Below are 26,510 nucleotides of genomic sequence, written 5' to 3'. Positions count from 1 at the left end.
TATTCTGACAAAGCACCTCTAAAAACAATTTCCAGTCCCTAGCTGTGGAGTTTTTGAGGAATACTATACTGATTATACTGTAGCTCACCAATGCTATTTATCAAAATACTTTCTATTTAGGCTGATTCTGGATAAAACTAAAATATAATCCTTCCCAGAGCTCCAGTTAGACTACTACTAATAATAATAATGAGCCACAGCTAATAAAAAAAAGTGTAAACACAGATATTTCCCACCCTTGTACAAATCTGGAAAGTCCATTTTCTCTCCACTTACCAACTCTGACACACACACAATTAGCATCCTTCTAAGGTGTGTGTGTGAGCATGTGTGTGCACACCTGTGTATGGCTTTAAAGAAAGTACAGCCATATGTGACATGTCTATGGCATATTCTATTCAGGCCATGGCAGTTTCTAGGTTTATCCAACTAACTATTACTAGATTATTAATTCTCTTTCTTAGAACTAGAGGTGCTTATACTACAGCAATGCATTCCCTAAACTTCATTTTCAAATGAATGTGTATCTGGCAGGAAATTTAAAAAGTAGACTTTCTAAAACTAAAACTTTTCAGTACCTTATCTATTACTTAGTTGCCGTATGCTACTCTATGAAGTCTACATTCGAATTGTGATTTTTCCTTCCAAACATGCCAATCTGTCATTGAATTATAACTAAACATCCAGATCTGAATACTCAGTCTTTCAACAGATATATCGTCTTTGACACATAAATGTAAATCACTTTATGCTTGTATTTCAAACCTAGGTTTTGTATTTCAGTCATCACTGGCAATTGAGATGAAAACAGATTCTTACTATGAAAGAATTGAAAGGAAAAAATGCTTGCAGAGCACTGAGCAAATGTCAGACATTATTCAGACAATACTTTTAAATACTGGGTTTTACTTTCAAGTTGTTAAATTTTCCCCTAGCAATGTTCACAGAAGATCATTGCGGAAATACTATTTTCCTGTTAGTTTTAGTTGATTCTTTACATAATGAGACATTGCTCTAGAGAATGATTTTATCTTTCTTTGGAAGAAGCGCAAATCATCTCCATTTAGGGATACACAGCAGCTGCTCCAACACATTTTACTTACCCATAAGAAAGCAGTCTGAGTTCACTCTGCTGTAAGTCTAAAAAATTAAATATTAACACATGGCCCCCCCAAAATAAATATACTGTTAAAGCCCTAATTGAAGAAAACACAAAAGTATTAAACACAGTTGTTATTTCTTACTTTAAATATAGAAAAAGCTAATTTTTTTTAAACCAAAGTCAGTTATTAGCCTGGATTTCTCACACAAAGGAAAGAAAGCAAAATAAAACAGAAAAAGATATAACATTTGTTTCTGTGAAAATGCTTAATTATTATTGTCTTGCTGGAAGTTAGCGTTATGAAGTTGCAGGATTACAGCAACAGCAGCAACAGCAATTCAGTAACTGCTGTTTGGCTAAAGCCAGTATTATTATTCTATTAAAATTCCTATTACTGTCACCAACTTAGTTCTTCAACATTATCACTACCAGTATATAGTCATTTCTAAGCCCAAAGATACATGCATCTTTAAAAAGAGCTTTCTACTACTCCAAACTTATTTTTTTCCATTTATCTATCACATACTTTTCAAAATTAAAAACAAAAAAATGAGGCACAAAGTGTTAATGACCTTTCTATGCCTAAAGCAAGATAAATGACATTCTAAAAAGTTTGGGTGTGATAAGACTATGCTAACCAATCATAACTTCAGAATTCCTGTGTGACATCATAAGTCCTCCCTAGAACACTTTTTCTCCTCCACCTACTTCAATTGTTCCCATAAATCTGGTAACAGAAAACTTTCCAGCTAAACGCCGATAAGACTTCAAACTACTCATAATCCTCTATATATTGTGATCAGCACAAGAGTGAAGGTAAGAAATAGATTTCACTGATTTGGTAATTCTTACTTTCTTTAATTCAAACTTACTGAACTTTTCAAAAAAGAACATATATTATAAATTTCAGTTCAAAGCTGATATGACAAAAAGCCTAATTTCTAAGTAAATGCTTAGCCATTCAGTGACAGTAAGAATAACTTTCAAATGATAAGGGTTACATTCACCATTGATCCTGGTTATTGGTTTGTCATTTTAATTTAACTTTCACTTTTATTTTGCTTTTCTAAAGTGAGTTTCTGCCCATTAAAATACCTTTCAATTATGTTGCTCCATTTGGCAGTAGTGTTGATCTGAGTTTTCCATGCAAAGGCAATGGCTTCGTTTTGTTATTTGTTACTCTGCTGAGGAACAGGTAGGAGGGAGCTATCTATCTACTTACATCTCCAACAACATGAACGGTTGTGTGATTGTACAACATGCACATTATTGATGTGACTATTCCAGTATTAGCATTATAATTCCTCACAGAAAATATTAATAAACTGGATTTTAAAAATGTATAATATAAACTATTTTAAAACTTTTGAAGGCTTTTTTCACACAGTCAACTTAATACTGTGAGTTGACTCAATTTAATTGAGTCATTCAATTTAATAAATTGAGATACTTAAATTCAGTATTATATCATTAATAAAAAGTTTGAATACTTTAAAATACTTCTCAAAAATGCATGCATAATCCTTTCTGAAGTTACAGACAGAAATGCAGCACTTTAAAAACAGACAGTATTTTGACAGCAAAACATTCCTAAATATCTCATTTGAGTGAATATGATAAAATGAGTGTTTATTCTGGCTATTCATAAACATACCTTTGTCAAATTACTATCCCCTAGTGTTTCTCAGCTTCCTCTCATGCACTGATAAGGGGGGGAAAGAAAAATGGAAAAAATAAAATAAATTCTAAGAACAATAATGCCACAATAAATCTTAAAATTTGTTTGAATTCTACTCTACCCTTGATGTTATAATCCTCAATTTAATATATGAAATGTCTTTATTCTTAAAGTAAATGAGATAAAGAATGGCATAAAGAATAATACATCAATTTTACTGTTACTTTCATATGTATGTCAAAATAAAATTTACCTCTAGAATTCTAAGCTCCAATAACAAATGTCAACTCTATTGCTTTCCTCTGTATATCCCTAAAGAGCTCTCCTTAAAACACGCAAAAAACCTCTAATGTTTGTCTAGCACTGAGGCACCCTAACTGCCTCTTAGTATCTTTATACTCACACAGTGTTTTTCATTTGATATGACATCGAAGTCATCACTGAAGATTTTTATACGTATATATATTCATTTTTGCTCAAATACCAAATTACAATCTCACATTTCAAATGAGATGATCTGAGTTTTCAGAGCATCAGAATGTCTCCACATCACATATTGTTCCAAAAAAGTGACAATTTCTAAGAGCACATATCCTGCTACTGAGTTATCCTCAGATGGTACTCCAGACTAACAGAGACTTGTTCAAGTGTCAAATACTATGCTGTAGTGTCCAATATTACATCACAACTAGTTCACCTTTATCACAGGGTAACATTTAAGTATTGTCTTTGTTTATAAAGCTATGTGGTCTAAAATTAAGTGCTAAATAAAGTGTCAGATGCCATAAATGGAAGAAATGTGAAATACATTTAAAAACCCTTGAAAGAGCTAGAGTACTTTGATTTATTAAAAGAAGTCACATCATCTCTCAAAATTCAAGTTCTAAATATTATTTTAGTAGTATTTTAATGAACATAAAAGGAAAAAAATCCAGAAATAATTACATTTGGTTACATACTTTTACATAGTTTCTTAATCTCACTAATTAGAGAGAATATTTATATAGATAAACAAATTCAAAAATAAAATTTTAATTTATTACATGTATTATGTATTGTGTAATAATATATTATTAAATGTATTATTAAATAATACATTATTAAATGTATTATATATTGTGTAATAATATAATATATTAAAATTTTAAGTAAACATTAAATGTAAAGACTCTATTACCTAAGTAAGACTGTACATTTATTACCAATCTTAAAAATAAATATTCAATTAAAAGTTCCTTCTTTATTCTTGAACAATTTTCTAAAGGCACTGGTGTATACAGATATTTCACTTGATCTCTTAGTTCCCTACGTGTTTGATCCTACATCTGTGTTTTACAATTTAGGAAACAGATGTGAAAAGGTGAACTGCCCAAGGTCAGAGCTAGGAAATGGTGGAGCCTCGGGAAGAGCCAAGGTTTCTGACTCTAAACCACACGCACATCCTATCCACAAACCAACATGGCTTAAAAATAAATCAAGACCTTGGAAGAGCAATATAAATTAAAGGTCCTCAAATAATGTTAATGGTATTCTAAAAAGCAAAGTTAGAGGATAAAAACTTGTATTTTAATATAAAACTACTCTATTTATTTAAAGAAGACATTGTATCCTTAATAGACTATATAATATTATCCTGACCATTTTCAAAGCCAGGGGTATGAGAAAGTGATAGATGACTTTAGTTATTAAGTAATACACCCTGGAAGGCAAAACTCAATTATACAAACTTTAAAAAATTTAAGTTTTCCTTTTATTTAATTTGTTTCATTGCTAAAGTACTCATACCTTTAATCTATTTAGACTTAATAAGCTAAATTCCTGGTTAACCTCTCAAAAACTTTTCATAAAACCATGCTTTTATACTTTATTCTAATTCTATATTAAATCTTTATTTCTGACCTCACATTCTATCATTTGGAATGTCCAACCCCATATATTCTGAGGTGCCTAAACAGAGAAATCTTAATTTGTCATTTATGCTATGGAAGTCACTAACCTTTATCTAAACTGTGCATTAACACATTGCTGATCATACCACCAAAGGAGTAAACCAAAAGGTTCAAAAACCAGAAAAATAATCCTAAATTACAGTGACCGAAATCAGAAAACATGTAGTCTCCTTGAACATTTCTAGATATATCAGTGTTCTTACCCTAGATAATTCTGACACATTTATTACCAAACACATGGGAATGAGACCTGAGTGTAAAGCTCCACCTCAGCACACTTGTAGTCAACTGAGGACCTCTAGTGCTTTTTAAAATGCACTCCACCCTCAGGTCTCAAAAGAAGAAATTCACACTCATTATATGTAACTGGTATTCACTTTTCCTTAAAGTTCACCTATACTCCCTCCCCATGTGATCTTCCCCAAAATAAGAATCTAAAGTCTCAACTACTAAAGAGAAGAACATTTTAATTGCAAATAAATTAATTTTAACATAATGAAGACATGCCTACAGACAGAACAGCAACGTGCCAATTTCAAAGAGAAAAATCTCTCTACACTGTTGTTTATTTAATAAAGCTTCTTCCAGGCAGAGCTTGAAAGCAATGGAAACATTTCATTTTGGACTCAATTTAAGTGCTAGGAATATGTTGATTTTTATAATTACAAAATTCTTTTCATAACCAGGGAGAAACAGCTTGAAGGGTCTTTCAGAAAGCCAGTGTGGACCAAAAATGCTCTGCAATGTGACTGTCACATAAAATTTGAACAAGAAATTCCAGGTTATGCATTAGATAAGCTCGAAAGAGAAATAATTCTACCAAAGTAACTTTTGGATGTTCACGAATGATGATAAATCTAATGATGAACTACCATGATTTAATAACAAATCAAAAACAGATGCATACACAATCACTTCTGGATTATCTGCAAAAATGACAATAAATAGTAGGAAAAAATACAATCCCCAAATAATCCTCATACAGACAATTCCTATAAATTCAAACCTATAAAAAATCCTAATTTTGTGAACCAATTAAATGGAAAAAATTCTAAAGTATGTCAGACTGTAATCTTGAATGTTTGTTACTTGAATTTACTAGCAAAATACCCCCACATTAACTAAAATAAATAAGCATGGGTTTGATCCCCAGTCAGGACATAAGCAAGAATCAACCAATAAATGCATAATTAAGTGGAACAACAAAAATAATAGATATTTCCTCCCTCCTCTTCCTTTCTTTCTAAAATCAATAAATAAAACATTATTTTAAAAAATAGGCATACAAAAATAAAACAGAAGCAAAATTCTTAATTCCACAAATAAATATTTAAAAATCTCAGGAATTTATCATTTCAGCAGAGGGAGTGCCCCCCAAATCTGAAGTCCAGAAAGATATGCAAAGGATGGAAAGTGCATTAATTGTAAGTGGGGATGACTGCTCAGCATATACAACATCATTACTGAATCGACTGTCTAGCAAGTCATACAACAGACCCCCAAATGTTTTCCAGAGTGTACTGAGCTTCCTTTTGCCCAAGATGCGGCATCTGCTACCACGGAAAATGACTCATTGCAGACAAAGTGAGGACTCCTGCAGAAGCTGAGATAGTACCTTTGACTCAAAATGTTACTTCACATGGTACACACTTGAAGGATCAGAGCTGCCTGTGGTCTGTCTCCCTTCTTCCACTTCAAAAAACACACTGCTATCTTAAAGCTTATTGCATTTACTTCCCAATTTCACCTCTTTCAGAAAAAGGGGAAAAGTCAACCAAAGGCTTTATAAATCCTACAAAGAACAGTAAAGAGTTAGTTATCCCTCCCATTCCTCCAGAAATTACAATAATTACAGATCTCACATACCTACAAGAAGCTCTGTGGACACTTTTCTGTCTCTTATGTGTGACTCAAGAGACAGGGATCTGGCATTTCTACAACCAAACTCCTGTCAAAACATCTTCCATATTTTTAATATTCTAAATCTAGGGCTTAGGAAATGAGTAATTTTAAAAATGCCCTCACTCTTCTTGTCCAAACACCTAATTTGCATATACTGTCATTCTGTAAAAGAGGGAGCAGAGTAAGGGCTAATCTCAGTCTCCAGGGCTCTTTAAATCAGATGCAAATTCAGAACATCCCAACACAATCTATTTCTGATTATCCTTTAAAAATGCTGTAAAAAGTCAGGTAAAATAAAAATAGAATAAAACTATTTTCTAGGCTCTCTGCCAAATAATGCTCTATTAACAGCTTGGCTCTAAGAAAATAAGAGTTGGGAGCAGCCTCAGAATGGTTATGATAACAGAGAAAAAAATGATAAATACCTAACAACCATGTCATTATGATGTAGTAAAGGTCACAGACAACTCCAAACACAGGACTGTGTTGTTTCCACGCAGAGCTTTTCAATTCTCAACATGTAATAGAAAGCCTCATGTTGTATGAATAAACTTTGGCTTATCATCATACAGTATTTGGAAGTTCAGCAGAATCAGGACTCAACACACTTCAGACTGTACCATGTAAAATAAATTGGACCCAACAATCGAATGCATACAGCTAACACTTCAGTATGTAAAATGTAAAGCAGATTTGGTTTTGGTTTTAGTGTAAGATTATAAAATAACTACAAATCACTAGAATTATAGCATTTCTAAGTTTGACAAGAAACAAACCACGACCTTTGGCTGTCTCCTTTATACTCAATTTGCTTCTAAGAACAAACTATCCTTTATCAACACTGGCTGGCTGTTGAAATATTATAAGATCATCTTTAAAGTATATGTATCATACTCTCATCAGTAGAGAGCTCATCTCCTTAGGACACACCACTCTGTATTTCACAAACCCCAATCACCCATTTGTACAAAACCTACATCAGGTTCATGTTTACACTAACAATTTACCTCAACTGTAATCCTCTCATGGAAACTCCAAACTCTCATTTTCCTCACCTGTAATAGGAGGAGACTTGAGAAGAATATCGGGGACTGTGTTCAACTATCAAATTCTATTGCTGTAACTGGTTATCTATTAATCATAGCACTATCTTTGATCATTATCAATTTCCTAAAAATACTAAAGTAAATCATAAAAACTTTTCATTCAACATCACTGATTTACTCAAATAGTATCAATTATGCACCAAGTACCAGAATAGAAAACATGTGGTTCCTTTTACTCGTGAACTAGAAGTCCAGTTGGGGACACGAACACGTGAATCAAAATGACAGCACAGCTGGATGACTGTCCTGATACGGGTAACACCAATGCCTTCCTGAAAACCAGCAGAGCTGAATCAATTCTGCCTTAAAGAGTAAGGGGAGGCTTTATTAGGAAGTGATTATTTAAACTGGGCCTTAGAGATCAACTGAAATTTGCCTGGCAAAGAATCACAGGTGGGGGTGGGACAAAAGGCTCCAGGCAGAACCAAAACAACATGTGCAAAAGACAGAATCACAAACGGAATGAAGTATTTATGGAAGGTGACACGTTTCGTGTGACTGACACACACCCATCAGTGTCAGAGCGGAGAACGACTCTTGTACACACAGCGCTTCGTGATGAACAACTGGTTGGCTTCCTCCTTTTCCATGTTAAAATCATTTTTAAACCTTTTAAATCCTAAAATTGCACAAAAACTTGAGTTCATATACAAAACAGTCAATGCTAATTTGCATTCTTTCCTTAACTCTTGTGTTATATATCCTTATATAAAGCAACTAGTCCAATATATTTTTTTAAAAAGGAAATCTTCCCCAGAATTACCCAATAGTATAAATTCACTCTGTCCACTATAAGCAAATATAAGTAGAAACAACTTAAGTGATACGTTTTCTTTTTCTTATGCTTGTTCAATTCCTGTTCCTTATTAAACTGTCCATGTAAAGTATAAACATATGTCTCTTAGTATGCAGTACAGTAAGGCCATGTTCCTCCTTGGTGGTAGTGGTCTGTTCAAGAAATAGGACTTTCAAATCCTGTCTGGGGATTGTTCTTCTACACCCTGCTCTCAGGGAGGTCACACGGGACCACTGGTAGAACTGCCTGCTCACTCTGCTTGTACATGGTGCATGGTCCTAACCTCAGTTTTAGAAATCCCTAGGACTCTGTCTTAAATGATCCATTTTCTTAAAGAACAAAAGAAAACCTCTCTGTTTTATCTGAGGAAACCAAACAAAAATAATTACATACATACCACATTTAAAGTGCTATAAATTAACAGTCACTGATGTGTGTATATATACACACATGTGTATATACATGTATGTATGTATGTATGTATATATATCAGATTTTGGATACATATATATTTGTGTGTGTGTGTATATATACACACACTTAGAGCAGTGATTTTCAACCAGTGTGCCACAAAAAATTTTTCAAACATGCAATATCTGACTGTTTACTCTGGGACACTGACTCTTTTTCCTTAGATTGTGAAATTTAAAAAAAAGAAAGAAAGAAGACAGCCAACACAACAATAGCCATCAGCTATGAATAAATAAAAATTATACCTATTTTTTAGTTACTTGTCAGAGGAGCAAAAGACATAATATATTTCTGGTGTGCCACAGAATTGTAGTATTAGTTATGTGTACCATAAGAGGAAAAGGTTGAAAATCACTGTGCTAGCTTACACACAGGTTGTCACCAACTCCTCACGGGAGCAGAGTGGGTAACACACATCAGCTGCTGGGATCTCCTTACTACAGAGCAACTCTATGAAGCAGCCAGACTGTCCAGACAAATGAAAGTACAGTCTGGTATACAATTCAAGTCATAACAGAGCCAAGTTGAAGTACTAGAGCTACAGGATCTAACTACCATGTACCACATGGTTTCCATGGACCACAGATCAGAGATAGATCTGATTGTGCCTGATCTATCTCTTCCCCTGCCCCATTCTCTCAGTTCTCCTTTCTGCTCTCTGCATCACTAGTCTCTGTCGGAAATGGAGCTGACAGGTTGAGTTGGGTTTTCAAGGGATGCGTAGAGATGAGAGAAAATTAAATCTGGCAGCTGGGTAAGGCAGTAATATCTTGACTAACAATGAAATATCAACAAATGTTAACAGCCACAATCTCTAGGCAGTTAATTATGGTTATTTTGTATTCCATACCCTTATTTCAAAATTTGGATAGAAGTATCCCAATTGCCAACAAAATATCCCCAAATCTTACTAGCTTTTAACTCTGGGTATTTAATATATAGTTCGTTTTAACATACCTATTTTTTTCTATAATGAGGTATTGCTTTTTAAGTTTTATTTTGTTTTATTAATTAGCACAAGTAGGTAACAATTAATTAATTAATTGGATGGAATAGCTTGTGGGATCTCTGAAAGAAAGCAAATGGAAACCACTGCCTGTAAGAACAGGTCATTTGTAAATAGGAACTGTCTGTGGTAGATACAGATGACTTTATCACTGACTGCCGATCCTGGCAGTCTTCAGTACTTAATCCCAAGTCTTGTTAGATGTGGCTTGAAATAGCATATTCTACAAAGCTATAAACTCATAAAAAGGAACAATAAACGTCTGAATCTGTAGTACCGGGGAAACACTTCTCATTTAACTATTTTATTTTAGACTAAAATCAATAGCTGAACAATAATCCACATCATGCATTCTTTTTATGAGATTTGGTGTAGGGCTATTAATACACTAATGTTCACAACAATTACGCTCACAGAGAAGTAATCTTAATAAAATTATATGTTAATAACTTTTGCCCATGGCAATAGCCCAATACAAGGTACACTGTAAACCAAACTATACTCTAGTCATTTTGAGAGGAGGCAAAAGACTGAAGTTACTACACTTCAAACACAAGACAAATACATCACAGTGACCCTCAACAACAAAAATAATAAAAACAAAAAAGAGAGACAGGACAGACAAATACCTGTGTGTGCGCACAAATATAGACTATGGAGATATTAAATGTCATGAATCCAAATAATGTCGAGGAAGATGAGTATAAAATTGTATTTTACCTGTTCAGAGACTAGGTGGCACTAGGATCCTAATCCATTTACTGTTTTTATACTGCAGACCACCTTGAAGAGAGTGACCTCACATTTGGCTGCCCACTTTTTACCTTTCTCTTGATCCTTTAAAACTTCAGACTTCCTTGCCTTCCTGAGTCATGGAGAAGGTCCAATACCTCACTCGCTCTGCTATAAGAAGAGCTTCAACCATTGAAGTGCCTCAGCAAGCACGCCAAAATCTCCAGAACCTATTTATCAACTTCTGTCTCATCTTAATATGTCTCTTGTTGATCTGCATCATCGTGATGCTTCTCTGAAGCTCTGCTGCAACCTCCAGTGTTGCAGCTGCTCACCACAGCTTAACAGGTGTCATCCCATGAAGCGGGGAAAACAGACCACTCCCAACTAAAAGAAGTTTTGTGAAAAGGTCAAGATTCACAAGAAATTGTTAGCAAATGTATTCACCTGCTGGATCTTGTAACCGTGAAAAGGGCTCTATTTTCAAAATTAACTTTAAAATGACTATAAATAGTGTGCACAATGTAACTGTTGGGTTTCTGCAACAGAGCTTGTAAGTTTCAATCCCAAATCTTTTCTGAGGATGAACTAGGAGTTTAGTTTTGAAACTGTACTGCTAATAGGTTCACATCATGTATAAAGCATTGGCTTCACCACTGGCAGTAAATATAATTTATATTGTACTGTAAAAGCCTCTTTGATGTTATTAAGTATTTTTCAGGTCTTCACAAGTACCAAAATAATCATTCAAGTACCATTATTTGCAATAGCCCACTGATTCTTCACATGCCATCTTTATTATTATTATACAGACATCTTTGTAGTAACTATTGTAACCTCCATTATAAAATAGACATTGCATTCTCTTTCTATACTTACCCTAACTTTTTTTGAAGTTTATGAGAATCAAGTAGGAAAAAGTAAGGCTATACTCTTACATAAATAAAATTTAACTAATTTTTTTCGAACACTTACAGAATTCTAGTACATGTAGATAGCCATCTCCCTAGGACGGTACGATCACTCAATAGAGAAGAAATGTTGGCTACTTTAACCGCTGAAAGTATAATTAGCCATAATTACTAATACACTAATAGAATAAAGTCTAACTTTAATTTACGGCACTGTAGTCGATTATCTGAGCTAGAATAGATAATTGGCCATACTGTATCTTTGCAATCATGAAATCTTAAGACTTCAGATTTGGTAGGCTGTCTTCTCTTCTACCACCATACTCAATGCAGCAAGAAAAGGAGGAAAGAACAATATTTCAAGCATTAAAAATAAAATTTCAAAATTCTCTCTCCAAATTAACTAATTCATTGATTACATTTTGAAATGCACTTTTTGTCTTACTATTGTATATGACAGGATATAGCTCTTCTCCTTAATCTTATCAACCAGATGGTAAACACAAGGGGGGACCCAAAAACCCTGGAATTTATTTATAAAAATTGTGTATTTATTTATTCTTACATGTTTAAACTTCAGTCACCTTCAAAGTACTCTCTGTTTGATGCACTATACCCGTGCAGACATTTTTCCACTTCTCAGAAACGAAGCCAATAGGTAGAGTTGGATTTTCAAGGGATATATAGAGAAGGGAGAAAATTAAATTTGAACTTATCAATTTTTAATTTTGCCTTTTAGTGCGCTGCCGTTTTTTATTTGTTTGACCTCTTCCACATCAGCAAAACATTTCTTTTTGAGGACTTTCTTCATCCAGGCATCCGGAAAACACAAAAAAGTTGCTCGTGGGTGAGACTGGGTGAATAGAGAGGGTGGGGCACAGGGGTCATGCTGGTTTTGGTCAAAAACTGCTAAACGCTCAGTGTGGTGTAGGGGGTGCATTCATACATCACCCATCATGAAATGGGCAAATGCACTGAAAGTCTTCAAAAAAAATTCACTGAAGGTGAACACAGCCTCTCAAAACCATGCCAGCTGGTGCACTGATACAGATGGGCTCCTAGACTGCTCACCTAGCGGGAGACACCTGTGTTACAAGGGGCCCACCCTCCAGAAGGTAATTACAGTTTTTCCTTTTGGGTGCCCCCTCACATGTGACAGACTACTCTACTACACTAAATTATACACCCAGGAAAGCTAACCTGCAATTATTTTCTTGCGGAACACATTTTCAATGTCTCCTTTGGTCATTTAAAAATATGGCCTCCAAACTCATAAAACAACAGAAGCAAAAATTGGTGATAGAAAATATATTCAACCAAAATTTGGTAATTTAAATTGACTCAATTGAAAATGAAGTCTAAAATGGTTTATACCTACATTGCATCATCCAATAATTTTAACTTTACTTCAATACATATTACTAATATAGCAATTATTAAAGGAGTAGGAACATTTAATTTACTGTATGATTGGTTAAAATATGGTTACTAAAAGAACTGAAAAAGTCAATATTGACCTTGGTTTGTAATAAAAGTGCTGTTAGCAACAGTGATAGAGAACATTATTTTTAAAATTTTGCTCAATGCCTGAGAAGTACTGGATAGGGGAGGAGGCCCACTGATACCTGAGGAGCTGAGGGAAAAGGATCTTATACCAGTGAGGATTTCTTGAGCAAAGGCTTATCTATGGAGTAGAGATTCCTGATATCAACTAGAAAGCTTGTAAGTAACAAGACATACATTCACTCCACTGGTGTCAGTAATTACCCAAGAAAAAAAAATACATGTTCTATAATTAGCTGCATGACCTTAAAAATAAGTGGAAAATTTGAAATAACAAGTTCCATTCCTTTCAATACATTGTTCATTACAACATCAACTTCAAACTATAAAGTATGCAGATATAGTTTTCCTTAATAAATTAGAAATAAAGATTTTTTTGTGTTTCATTCTACCTTTAACAGAAATTATACTTGATGACTACAGAATACCGTAAGTCAGGCATAATGCAGAACAAAAATCCATTCTTTAAATGTAATTTATTTAAGTTGTTAATCATGATGTACAAAGAGTAAAATAAAACAATGTATTTAAAATTTTTTACATACTAAATGCTGAAATACTTTCTACTGCAGAATAAATTCCAAACTTAATTCACCGTCCTAAAAATGAATTTTTAAATGTTTAATGTTGCCTTTTATATTGTGGTTTACAATGTTTACTTAATGAAAATCACTTATATTAATCACTTATAGGTTCTTGAATTTGGTGAAATCATTCTTTAACATACTCATAACTGATATGACATAAAAAACCTAATACAAGCAGTTTTGATTTTGCAGGTTTGATTTTTCAGGGACAGTCCCCATGCAAATAAGATCACGAATTCCTAGTAGAGACACAAGAGGGCAGACCTACATAAAACAACGAATCTACTTCTACCTAGAAATCACTTATCCTTTGATTACTTTTGAGTTTTACAGCAAAGGGGGAAAATAATAAATTCTCAAAACAAAATCTGTTCTTCTAAGTAACAGCACACATTAAAATAGCTAAAAACTATATTCCAATACTATAGGGGAAAGGGGACAGATGAAAAATGTCAGGTATCACTAATGTTACTTATTAAAGCAAGCATCAAAAGTCATTCATATGCTTTTCGCCAACTAATGACGTGTCATAATGGCAGACCCTACCCACTCAGAAAGTTAGAGTGTCCACTTCTTTCAGTGCAATTATCTTAAACATTAAAAAAAAACTAAAGACAAAACGGTGTAAAATAAGAAAACTAGTGCTTTTCATAAGATGTAATAGATTACAAAAACCACTCATGTTAAAATAAAACTTTTTTGTTCTTACATGTTAGACAAACATCTAAGTCATTTAACTGTCATTTTATCAAATTTTTATTTATATTTTTGATTTCTATAACAGACATTTTTCAGTGAAATATGTTGAAATCATTAGGAACCTCTATCTTCACTGAACATACCCCTACATGATTTAAACAGGCACAAAAATTTATCTTCCTCTTTGTAATGACTGGAACCTAGAACTTGCAAACATCCTGCAGAATATAAAAGAAGATATACAACTTTGTCAATAAAGAGACCACTTCTTCACTCTGTCCCGGAGATCCAATGAACAATGTTGTGTACAGGTAGACATCCTCCATTGCTTTCCTATCCACCCCCCCAAAAATGAAATGTGACAGGGACATGGAAAGAGATACATTCTTTCAAAAGAGAAAACGACACTGTTGTTTTTCTCCTCTTGCAGGGTCAGACTGTGGGGAGGGTGGGAGGAGAGGGGTGATGTACAACAGAGGGAAAAAATCAAAGATGGTGGTGGCCTATACTCTAACCGAGGGCCCGGATGGCTTCTCTTCCTTCACAAAGGAAAATGCTTCAGAGTACTACACTTTGAGCAGGAACAGGAAAAAAGACAGAATTTATTTATAAAAATGGTGTATTTATTCTTACATGTTTATACTTCAGTCACCTTCTAAGTACTCTCCATTTGATACAATACACCTACTGAGATGTTTTTTCCACTGCTCAAAACAGTTTTTGAACTCATCAATTTTGATGCCTTTTATCCCTTCTGCTGTTTTTTTTGTTTCATCTCTTCCACATCCGGAAAACGTTTCTCTTTGAGGATTTTCTCTATCTGGGCATCCAGAGAAATATAAAAAAGTCTCTCAGGGGGTGAATAGGGAGGGGTGGGGCATGGGATCATTCTGTTTTTAGTCAAAAACTGCTGAACACAGCATCGTGTGGGCAGGTGTGCTCACAAATTACCCATCATGAAATGGGCAAGTGCACTGAAAGTCTTCAAAAAATTCACTGAAAGCCAACACACGGTCTCTCACAATAATGCCAGCTGGTGCACTGATACAGACGGGTTCCTAGAACCCTCCCTAGAAGGGAAGCCTATACTACAAGGGGCCCGCCCTCCAGAAGATAATTCCAGGTCATTGGGTCCCCCCCTTGCACCTGCACTGTAGCAGATTTGGTGGCAAACCATGGGAATCATGAAACACTATGCACATTCGAGTGTGGGGCTGACTCAATAATGAATCTGGGCTCAGTCCTAAGAAGAGCAAAATTCACAACATTAACCATTTGAGGGAAAAAAGAGGGGACGAAGGTAGTGAGGGTAATAAGGATAATGAGACAGAAATATTCCAAGAGCTACAAAGTTCTACATAAATCAATCACAGTATTAGGTTGTGACTCCCAGCCAAATTCCTTCTTGTTGTAAATAGTACTTGTTTTCTTCATGGTGAGAGTTTATCAGTTGTTCTTAAAAAATCATAAACATTCTCACATGGGAAACAATGAGCTGATCCTTATTGTGGCTTGTGGCTCTCCCCTTTATGTAAAAATTGGATTAAACGGAAGTCACAATGTTTTAAAGTGTCTTTAAAGAAACAACCAAGATGGGAGCTTTTAAAAGAATAAAGATAGTATGGGACACTCCAAAGAGAAGGCATTTAGGAATTTTTTTCTGTAACGGTGCAAGAAGGGAATAGAAAAGAAGCAACTGTTTAAATATTGTAATTGAAGTGTCTGAGTTTTCTTTACCTAGTTTCATAGTCCTGCTCCAAAACTTAAAAGCACTGTAAAGAGACCATCCAAAATAAGGTTAATCAAAAAGTAGAACCTTCCAGGGTGTGTGCAAATTTTGTCCCTTAGTAGCTTTCTTCCTCGACCATGTACTGGGAGGATTTAGAAGTAACTTTTGCTCCAGGAAGCACCTTCAAGGTCCCTTACCTGGCTGCACTGCCAAGCTTGGGGAAAACTCTGTTTACAGCAGGAGTTCACTCATATAAGCAGAATAAAAGAGGTAATGAATGAATACTTATTCCTTTAAATTCACCCAATTTTCTCAGTTACCTTTCTATAACACCTACTGCAGGTTGGAGCAGAACACTCAGCCCCCTGGGCAACTCCAATTCTGTGTAAAGACACCACCCGGAGAAATCACTGCTTGGTCCCTGTTCTCCTATAACAAGCATTTGAGAACTAAAATATAATAGTATTCTTTAAATTGGGTTTTCTATTTTTTGGTCTCTCATATTGCTAACTCACAAATAAATCTGGTTAACGTGCTCTTCTGATTTGTAATTCAGACATCACGATGCTTCTGCCTAAATGTGTGCTGTAAACACACCTAATCAAGGTTACAAGAACTAGAGTTCCACACGAGAGTAGAGGAGGAAGGTCTGGAAGTGCTCAGTGGGTGAAGCACATCAGGTTCTGTATGCTTGGGGCTGGACTCAGATCTGCAAGGCTCCTTGATAAGTGATCTCCTCGTCCTTTCAGAGAATACATTCCTTCAGTGTTTATTATTTTTTATTAGTAGTAGGAATTAAGTAGTAATGTAAAATTTTTGCTCTGGGGAAACTTTGAGATTTTTGACAGAATCAATTTGTCTACATGAAAAGGCGCTCACCATCTCTCATCATCAGGGAAATGCAAATCAAAACCACAATAATGCATCACCTTGCACCTCAAGGATGGCTACTATCAAAAAGACAAGAGGTAAGCACTGAGAAGAACGTGGCGAGAGCAGCCCTGTATACTGCTGTAAGAATGTAAATTGGTGCAGTCAGTATGGAAAACAATAGGAAGCTTCCTCAAAAAATTAAAAATAGAAGTACTATATGATCCAGCAATTCCCTTCTGGGGAATTTATCCAAAGGAAACAAAAACACTAATCTGAGAAGATATGTACACCTCATGTTCACTGAAACCTTACTTATAGTAGCCAAAAGATGGAAGGAAACTAAGTGTCCATCAATGGGTGAACGCTAAAGAAAATGTGATATATACAGGGCGGAGCAAAAGAAAGCTACAATTATGAGTAAATGAATCAGAGTTCATTCTCGTATTATTATTTATTAATTATTGTATTACTTTTTCCATACAAAAAAACTGTAAGCCACTTTTACCCTACTTTTTCAGCCATAAAATAGGAAGGAAACCTTGCCATTTGTGAAAACACAGTTGAACTTTAGGAGGCATTATGCTATGTGAAGTAAGTCAGACAAAGACAAATATCATATGATCTCACTTACATGTGGAATCTTAAAAAAAAAAAAAAGGAGAACTCAGATACAGAGAATAGATTGGTGACAGTTGCCAGAGGCTAGGAGCTTAAGACCTGTATTGTAAGTTTTAAAGTTGCTAAAAATATAAATCTTAAAAGTTCTCATCACAGGAAAAAAATTATAACTATGTATGGTGATGGATATAAACTAGACTTTCTATGGTGATCATATTGCAATTACGTAAACATATCAAATCATTATTATGTTGTACACCTGAAACTAATAAATGTTAGATATCAATTATACCTCAATTCAAAGAAAAAACTTGAGACACAGAGATATTAAGTAGTAAGCACTAGGTAAAGAACCATCCAGGTTCTGAATTTGATAGAACACAAACAAAATGCTAGACCTCACATTCCCAAATTAGTATTCTTTGATACCAAGCCACATCCTTTGTTTCTGTCTCAAGTTGCTTTAGAACGTTTTGTCTTGTTCATTTTTATGTCCACTGAACAAATACGAGAAGGAAAGTAAAATCCAAATTTTCATGTTAATCAGCCTCAAATATTTTTCAAGTTTTGTTTACCAATGCAGTAGTTTTGGAGGTTATAGCATCTATGCTTATTTACTTTCAGGGGAAAGGAAAAGGAAACCGGTCTGTTCCTACAAACACACTGCCATGCGCTTCCTGCAAGTGTGCTATCACTATACCCACAACATCCACTGGAGGGAAGCAAACACTAGGTTTTGCGTCTTACCTGTACTGGTGTTTCACCCTCTGATGGAAACTCGTCAGTCTGCTGCTGTTGCCAAGGAGCTAAACCATAGGAGTCCTCTGTAGCTCTGCCTTCCAAAGGGTTTGTCCGCAACTGCTCCGTAAGCCACATCTGCGTCCTCACAGAAGGCTGAATAGGAACTCCACCTACTGCCTGCTGACCAAGCATTAAATACTTGGGAGTTTCAAAAGCCTCCGAGCTCGTCATATTGGGCTTGCTTTCAGGTAAGGCACTGTATGTCATGTCTAAGGCCTGTCTCCTAAGAGTGGAAGAAGCAGCTCTAAAGTCCTCTTTGCTACAGCTCTCAAATTTGTATTTGCAGTCCAGAGTTGATGGTCGTTTTTTATTTATCTCCTTGTCCTCTAACTTAAGCATCTCCATACTGTCATGTAAGCAGCTAGGCCCAACTGTCCTTAGTTGTGATGTTAAAGCTTTGCCTCTCCCTGTCTTTTCCAAACTACTCCTTGACTCTTCGGTGTGGGTAATGCCACCCTGACTGCAGTTATCCGGGCCAGTAAGTCTGGATAAAGATGACCATTTCCGGAGGGGCCGGAAGTCCTTCATGTCTAGTGAAGAGTCTGGTTCCCCCCTACTGTGGTTTCCCAATGTTTGCATGAGGCTTGTACTCCATGGTGAGCCATCTGATGTCAATGATTCCCTGTGTTTGGAAACTGAAGCACTCGAGTGAGACGGCATGACATGGGCAGTAGGAAGAGTAACCAATGATCGACTAGGCTTAAAAGTTAATGTGCCACTTGAAGTTGAGTGATCTGGAAAGAGAAAAGAATGTCAAATTAGTTGTAATTAAGAGGGAAAAAGAGGCAAAAGGACAAATGCCAAAACAAAAATCTGTACAAGTTTCCCAGCATACATTTAGAGGCATTTATCAAAATTAGTTAAAATTACAATTATTATTCCTTTAAGTGTATGTGAAACAGATCAAACTTTCAAACATTAATTTCTAAAGACAAATACATAACAAAATATATGCCCATTTAGCATCTACTGAGAAATGAACAATGATTGCAAACAGGTTTATAGTCACCCTACTTAAGTGTTGTACCTTTAAAAGAAAAATGCATCTCCCCACTGAGGGGTTTTACTCATAATCGAGCATTGCAGACTTAGACACAACTCTACCAGAAAATGGCACTTTTCAGTGTCTTTCCTAAACTGTGGGAATTTGTGCCAAATCTGAACATTTTGGCAGCTTTCTAAAACTCCAATTCAAATCAGAAATATGAATAAAGCAGCTCCTGCAATATTAGAAAATAATCCGAAACGGTTCTACCAGTGAATCTGCAGATACAGAACATACAGTCCTTATGTTCCCAGTCTCCCCTACTGGCATCATCAATGCTGTATCTCCCAGGCTAGACCTCTTGTTTGGAGTATACACTGTTTCCTGCCTTTATCCACGGCTTCACTAAATCCCCAAGTTGTAAGTTTTCACTTCCAAAATGAATACATAGCCCTTGTCTTAGGTCAGGCCTTCACATAATATTCTACTACACCCAGGAACAGTTTTGGTGGGCTCTATGAAAACCCAAAGAATAAACAAGGGCCTCTACACTCAATAAACTTACTATCACATGCCAAATTATCATCAACTGTGCCAAATTAAAAGCAAAGATTATAACTTTTACCAGAGGATATCTAGGAAACGGGATAGTAATTTGAAGTGTGAAGGTAGAGAAGGTAAGCAACTTTCACAGTTTATTCTATATCTTTCCATACTGCTTGGCCCATACTGAAATATACTGAAGTATTACTTCTGTGCTTTTATATTGTTTTTAAAAATTAATGAGAAAAGAAATGTTCAAAAGGTGATAAGAAAATCAGGTGAAAAAAAACGAGGTAGACTAATTCAAAAAGTGGAATTCCAGCAGGTCTTTGCATAGAATTTATTCACCTGGAGATGGAAAGAGAAAAACACTGTGATGGAGGAATATGTGAAAGCATTATAGTGGGCATTTACCAAAATCAAGTTTCTCATCAGATTCTGCAAAACCTTTTACTCAGAAAAATTCACACCTTGTAAGTATAGCCTCCCAAAATAAAGTTTAGACCTCCAATGACCAATCCACACCCTGCAGTCCTGGTGCAGACACTCAGAAGCACCTGCACAAAATTTCAGTTTGGAAGGGACTCAGGTGAGAAAATGGGCTGACTCTGTGTGGAGCTACCCTTTGGGCCAGCACGGCAACCGCGGAGGCGTGGGCCTTCCACGGTGGCAGCAGCAGACGTGGCCAAATCAAGTTCCAGCCCAGTGGCAGCTCTTGAGCAACACCCGGTGGGGCAGGAGAGTGAGTGGCAGTTCTCAGATGTGAGCAGAGACATAACACCAGCAAGCTTCACCTTAAACCTAGTTTTCCAGCTCCCTCCCAAAATTCTGTGAGGTAACACACACCCTTAAATAAATTCCTCATCTGTTCAATCAGCCAGTCAGCCTCTTCTGGCTGATTAAGAATACTAACTGATCCAAATATGAAGCCAGAGAACATGGTTCCAAAATAAGAAAAGTAAATTATCCCATTTGATTGCAGTATTAAGTGTCAAGAAAAGTTGCACAAGACGATTCTCAGAGGGTACAGGTGGAAGAGTTGCACAAGTCTTCAAAGGCCCTCCAAGGGAAGAGGCTGGCCTTCACTCAGCAAGAAACGTGATGTCACTGGAAGTTTCCAAATAAAGGACCAAGTGGCAGGATCAAAACTGCACTCACAGTGATTATTCTGGCAGCACACTGAGGACGGATTAAAGCAAAATGACCGGCAAGAGGGAGGTTAACAAACTATTGTGAAATCAGTGGAAGAAAACAGAGACTGTGCTACTGAAGGTCAGTTCTAAATAGAAATAGGGCACCTTGCTCAGGTGGCTCAGCTGGCTGGAGTGTTGTCCATCCACCAGAACGCTGCAGGTTCAATCCCTGGTCAGAGCACATACCTAGGTTTCAGGCTCAATCCTCTATTGGGGAGCTAATAGGTGGAAAATGACCAATGCTTTCTCTCTCTCTCCTCTCTCTCTCATCAATAAACATATCCTTGGATGAGGATTTAAAAATTTAAAAAAATAGGAATAGGGCAAATATCCCCAAAAGTCTATGGAATATTTGCATTAATACAGTACTATATCTATTTATCATATACATGTTTGTGTTATATTCCTAAACATTTGTATTAAAATCACCATAGCCTCTTAAAAATATGTTTTTAAATGAGCTTCATATCAAATTTTAAATTTTCAGTGTTTCACATTTTAAAGAGTTACAAATAAAGATACAGCACCCTGGTTAGGTGTAATGTTCTGAAATCAGTCTTTTTACACTCATACCTTGGGCTCTACCATTAAGAAATCGCCTGTGCCTGACAAAGTATCCAACCTCCTTGCATCAAAGTCACTTCATCTATGAAGTGGAGCGAGGAGTCAATAAAATAACACACACAGAGGACTCAGAAGAACTCCCGGCACAAAGTAAGATGTTAGTTATCATGGCACCAAAAAAAGCTAAAAATAAATGTTTTCAATATAACAGACAAAGGCTAAATGTCTAGACTATAAAAAGAACTAAAAAAACACTAAAATTAATATTTAAAATAAGCACACATATAAATGAATACATGTAAATACATACTTATTCAAAAGCAGAGAAATGATCAAAAAGAATACACTCAAAACTTAACAAACAAACGTAACCCCTGCATAGTGGAACAGAAAAAGACTGATGCTTTCACATCTTACTCTATACAATGTCCATTTCTATTTCCTTCCAGAGTCAAACTTCTGCTAAGATGTTGTTTGTGACCTCAAAGAGTCTGAAATATCCCAAAGAACAGGGACAACGTATGAATAATGTATCAGGTGACCGACTGTCTCACTCTCCATGTCACAGCTGAAACCTCTGAAAGCAGAGATCACCAGCCTTCACTGCGACTTGCGTCTGAGAATGTGCTGCTTTCTTGTCTTTGTTAGTGTGATGTTTTCCAAATACAGAGAAAAACAACTGGCCAGTTTCTACTTGTACAAATCTGAAAACCATTCAAACTTTAGCACACAAAAGCAGTTACCTGGGATCTGCAGCCCTACTCCAGGAAGGTGAGATTCAGGGAAAGTAGACAAGGGCCCAGAGAATAACACTTTGTAATAAGTGACTCTGCTGTTCTACTCACTACCACATTTTTCTACCTGTATCTGATCTTAGTTCTGAAGCCTTCAAACTTAAATATCCTAATTTCAACCATCATCAACCTCTGGGTTCCAATATAAAACCTGATTTCCTGTGAATTCAGAATTCACTACTGTTGAAACTAAGAATCAAGGCTTAATCTATTCACATACATGTGCACATGCATACACGTGTACATGCATACAACACAAATGAGTGAACAAGGAATACTTGACAGCATGAATATTTGAAAAAAGGAGTACTATATCACAGAGATGAGTCTAGATAACATTGGTTTTAACCATTTTAATACTTAAAAAACGTTATCTTGCCCTAATGAAACACAGTCAATTAGAAGTAGATGCAATGCAATTCCTAATATACTTTATTACCCCATCTAATTGTAGCCACAAATCCCAAATGCAAATTATTACAATGGCATCTAGCCCACATCTAAGTAACAACCATGAAACCTGAAACCAGCAGAGGGTAGTTCTTTTAAAAACCAGAGGCAGGGTTTATAGCACTCACAGAGCACACAGGAAGAGCTAATGCTTTCAGACAGACTTCAGCTTGTAAGGGAAAAATATAAGCAGACATTGCTGTAACCCGATAATGCAAGTGAATTATATTTAAGATAACATTCTGAATTCTGAAGGAAACCACAACCTTCTATTTCACTCTCATGTTATTCTTCCTTGGCAATGGATGAATACAGGGATTCTATCATCTCTATTTTTATGGACAGTGTATCTCTCTGCTCTATCTTCCTTAAAATAAGAGGGAATTAAATTCAAAAGACCACACCCTCCAAACTAATATTATAACAATATAAATCATGAATCTTTATAGGTAAAAAGAAAGTAGTCACAAAACTATGCAACTGGGTATCAAAATATCCTGATTTTAAATGTAAGTGCTAAATATATTAATCAGTCAATGTTAAATATTATATTTTGCATTTTTAAACAAACATGTTAACTAACCCAAAGTAAATAATTCACTTGTATACATGATGACACTCTTTCCCCTTCCTGACAATGTCAGGATCATATAAGGAAAAAAACATTTTTAATGGTACATGTAACCCCATCCCTTTTACAAATAGAAACAAATGAACATTACTAAGCATTCACCACATTTTTAGGTAAATATTTTAAAACATTCAAAACTACACTGAAGCAGGAAAAGGGCAATAATATACAGAATCTCGATGATAATTCAAGCAAAGAATCTCCAAGGAATGTATTATGTAAAAGGCACTCGGCTGGGTAGAAAAACAATGCAAACACATCATCCACAATAAAAACATGAAGACAGTGTTCCCCACTGAGGTTTACGGTTTAGCTGTTACACACACAGCTGCAGAGCAGGACTAAAGTTTATCATAAGGAAACCACAAAACACCAGACTATGAGAAGTGAGCTGGAGAAAAGGCAGACAATTCATAAAAAGACTTTCAAAGTGACAGCCAATCGCTCAAGGGCAGTAATGGAATCCAGAACACAGTGAAATAACGCCCTCCGAGGGTTAAGAATAAATCCTGGCACCCAAAAATTGTTTGGAAAGGTACATTATCTTTCAAGATTGAGGACAAAATATATTTTCAGCTAAGCAAAAACAAAGCTTACCACCAACAGACTCACCAAAAGAACTACTAAAATCCCCTTGGTTTGTCATAGGAAGAAGAAAAGCCCTGAATAGTAAAAAGAAATAATTTTTAAGTAAAATTAAAATTAAATTTTTAAAAACCAGAAGGACAATGATTACATAAATCAATAAAAAGCAATACCTAATTTGTAGGTTTAAAAAAAGATAAAAACCCAAATATTTCACAACCAGATATAAAACTCAAAACAAGAGTAGATCAGCCTTACAAAGTTTAAAGGTCCTTTATTTGGGAGAAATAGAAAAAGATTCTAACCACTATATAGATATTCAAATTAGGGATCCATATTAATTTCTACATTAACAACTAAAAGAATAAGTAGAGCTGGTACAGTTGTGCTGACACCAGAAAAAGAATAAAGTTGTACCCCTACCTTACACCATCTGTGAGCATTAACTCAAAATGAATCACAGACCTAAATATAAAACCCTTAGAAAAAACCATAAGGTGTGAAGCTTCATGTCAGGCAGTGGTTTCTTAAATACAGCACCAAAAGCCCAGTTACCAACAGAAAAAAGGTCAGAGATCATCAAAAATTTTTAAATTTTCGCTTCCAATGAAACCACCAAGGCAGTAAAAAGACAAGCCACAGAATGGAAGAAAATCGTTGTTAATCATGTATCTGATTGGGACATGTAGAGGACTCTCGCAACTCAGTAATAAAAACACAAATGATCCCATTTAAAAATGGGTGCTGAATTTGAATAGATACTGCTCCAAAGATACACAAATGGCCTTATTAAAACGTATTAAAAGATGTTCAACCTCATTTAGGCATCAGGGAAATGCAAATTAAAACCACAGTGAATTACCATACCACATCACACCCACTAAGAAAGCTATCATCCAAATGAAAGATAATGTGTTGGCAAAGATATGAAGAAATCAAACGGTTCATACAATGCTGCTGAAAATGCAAAATGATGTCCTGCTTAGGAAACAGTTTGGCAGTTCCTCAAAAAGGTTAAACATGAGTTACCATATGACTGAGCAATTGCATGCCTAGGCATCAACTCAAAAGAAGTAAAAACATATTCATAGAGGCATTATTCTTAATAGCCGAAAGTAAAAACAACCCAATGTCCACCAACCGATGAACAAATAAATAAAATGTGGTATTATACAAACAGCAGAAGATAATAAATGGCCATAAAAAGATGTGAAGTACTAATACATGCTACAACATGGGAGCGCCTTGACAATATTACAGTAAGTGAAAATCAGTCGGTCACTAACTACCACATGCTACGTGATCCTATTTGTAGGAAATGCCCAGGAAAAAGCTATCTATACAGAAAAGGTAGTGGTTACTCAGGACTGGAAGGATGGGGAGTGACAGCTAATGGGTTTCTTTTAGGGAGGCTAAAAATATCCTAAAGCTAGGTTGTGGTAATAGTCACACAATTTTGAGAATATATTAAAAAGCATTAGATTGTATACTTTACATGGGTAAATTGCATGGCATGTGAATTGTTTCTCAAACAAACATGTGTTTTAAAAAGATAGGTAGAGTTTATCATTTCCAGTTGACTAGAAAAAAACAGGATGAAGAGTCAATTTAAAGAAGGCGAGATGAAAAAATTTGAGAAAAGCAGAAAAGGTATACAAGATTTTGTAAATGTATCAAAATATAACAATCATCATAGCAAGTGAAAATCCACTCAAAAAACAAGATTTTCTAAATAATTTTTTAATCCAGCTAAATATTTACAAAAGGTACCTCTAAAATAATAGGTCCTAGTTTAGCGTTATTGTATCTTGCAGGGTATGAGAGTGCAAAAAAAAATCAGACAAAGGTAAGTGTTAAGAACATTAGGAAAACTGTGCATCAGGCATCAATATCATTTAAAAAAGCATGCTTTCCTGATTTTATCTTTACATTTTAAAAGATAGTGAGAAACTTCTGCTTCCCAAGAGCCAAATGTATGGCCTACTAGCAACTGTACATGGTAGCAATAGTATGTATGCAATTCTGTGCAATCTTAGTTCTCATTTTGTTACTCTCTAATCATTATTGTCATGTTGTTTTGACTATTTTGGTTTTTTAATTGCATTTTCTGAAGCTAATTCAAATCCCATTAAAACCAAAAAATAAGCGAGTTCTCATTTACTTATTTACTTATTTAACATAATTATAGAAGTCTATCATTCACATATTAGACAGTTCTCAAGCCCTTTCTGTATACTGTCCC

General features: G+C 35.4%; 2 protein-coding genes across 3 annotated transcripts in view; one reads left to right on the top strand and one right to left on the bottom strand.

The window, feature by feature from the left end:
* CEP85L (centrosomal protein 85L) overlaps nucleotides 1-26,510 on the bottom strand; it is a 133,897-nt gene that overhangs the window by 68,579 nt on the left and 38,808 nt on the right. For both annotated transcript variants that reach the window (XM_037045860.1, XM_037045861.1), the window contains exon 3: nucleotides 18,470-19,257. In XM_037045860.1, coding sequence (XP_036901755.1) covers nucleotides 18,470-19,257 — 788 coding nt within the window. The remainder of the gene's footprint in view (nucleotides 1-18,469; nucleotides 19,258-26,510) is intronic.
* Nucleotides 1,811-11,420, top strand: PLN (phospholamban). Its single transcript, XM_037045862.1, has 2 exons — nucleotides 1,811-1,918; nucleotides 10,789-11,420. Exon 2 carries the CDS (start codon nucleotides 10,883-10,885, stop codon nucleotides 11,039-11,041), a length of 159 nt encoding a protein of 52 aa, XP_036901757.1. The 5' UTR covers nucleotides 1,811-1,918; nucleotides 10,789-10,882; the 3' UTR covers nucleotides 11,042-11,420.

The sequence above is a fragment of the Sturnira hondurensis genome, unplaced genomic scaffold (assembly GCF_014824575.4).
Source record: "Sturnira hondurensis isolate 20B ecotype Veracruz unplaced genomic scaffold, ASM1482457v3 Scaffold0004474, whole genome shotgun sequence".
NCBI classification, from domain to species: domain Eukaryota; kingdom Metazoa; phylum Chordata; class Mammalia; order Chiroptera; family Phyllostomidae; genus Sturnira; species Sturnira hondurensis.
This window is presented reverse-complemented; position numbering and strand designations above follow the sequence as displayed.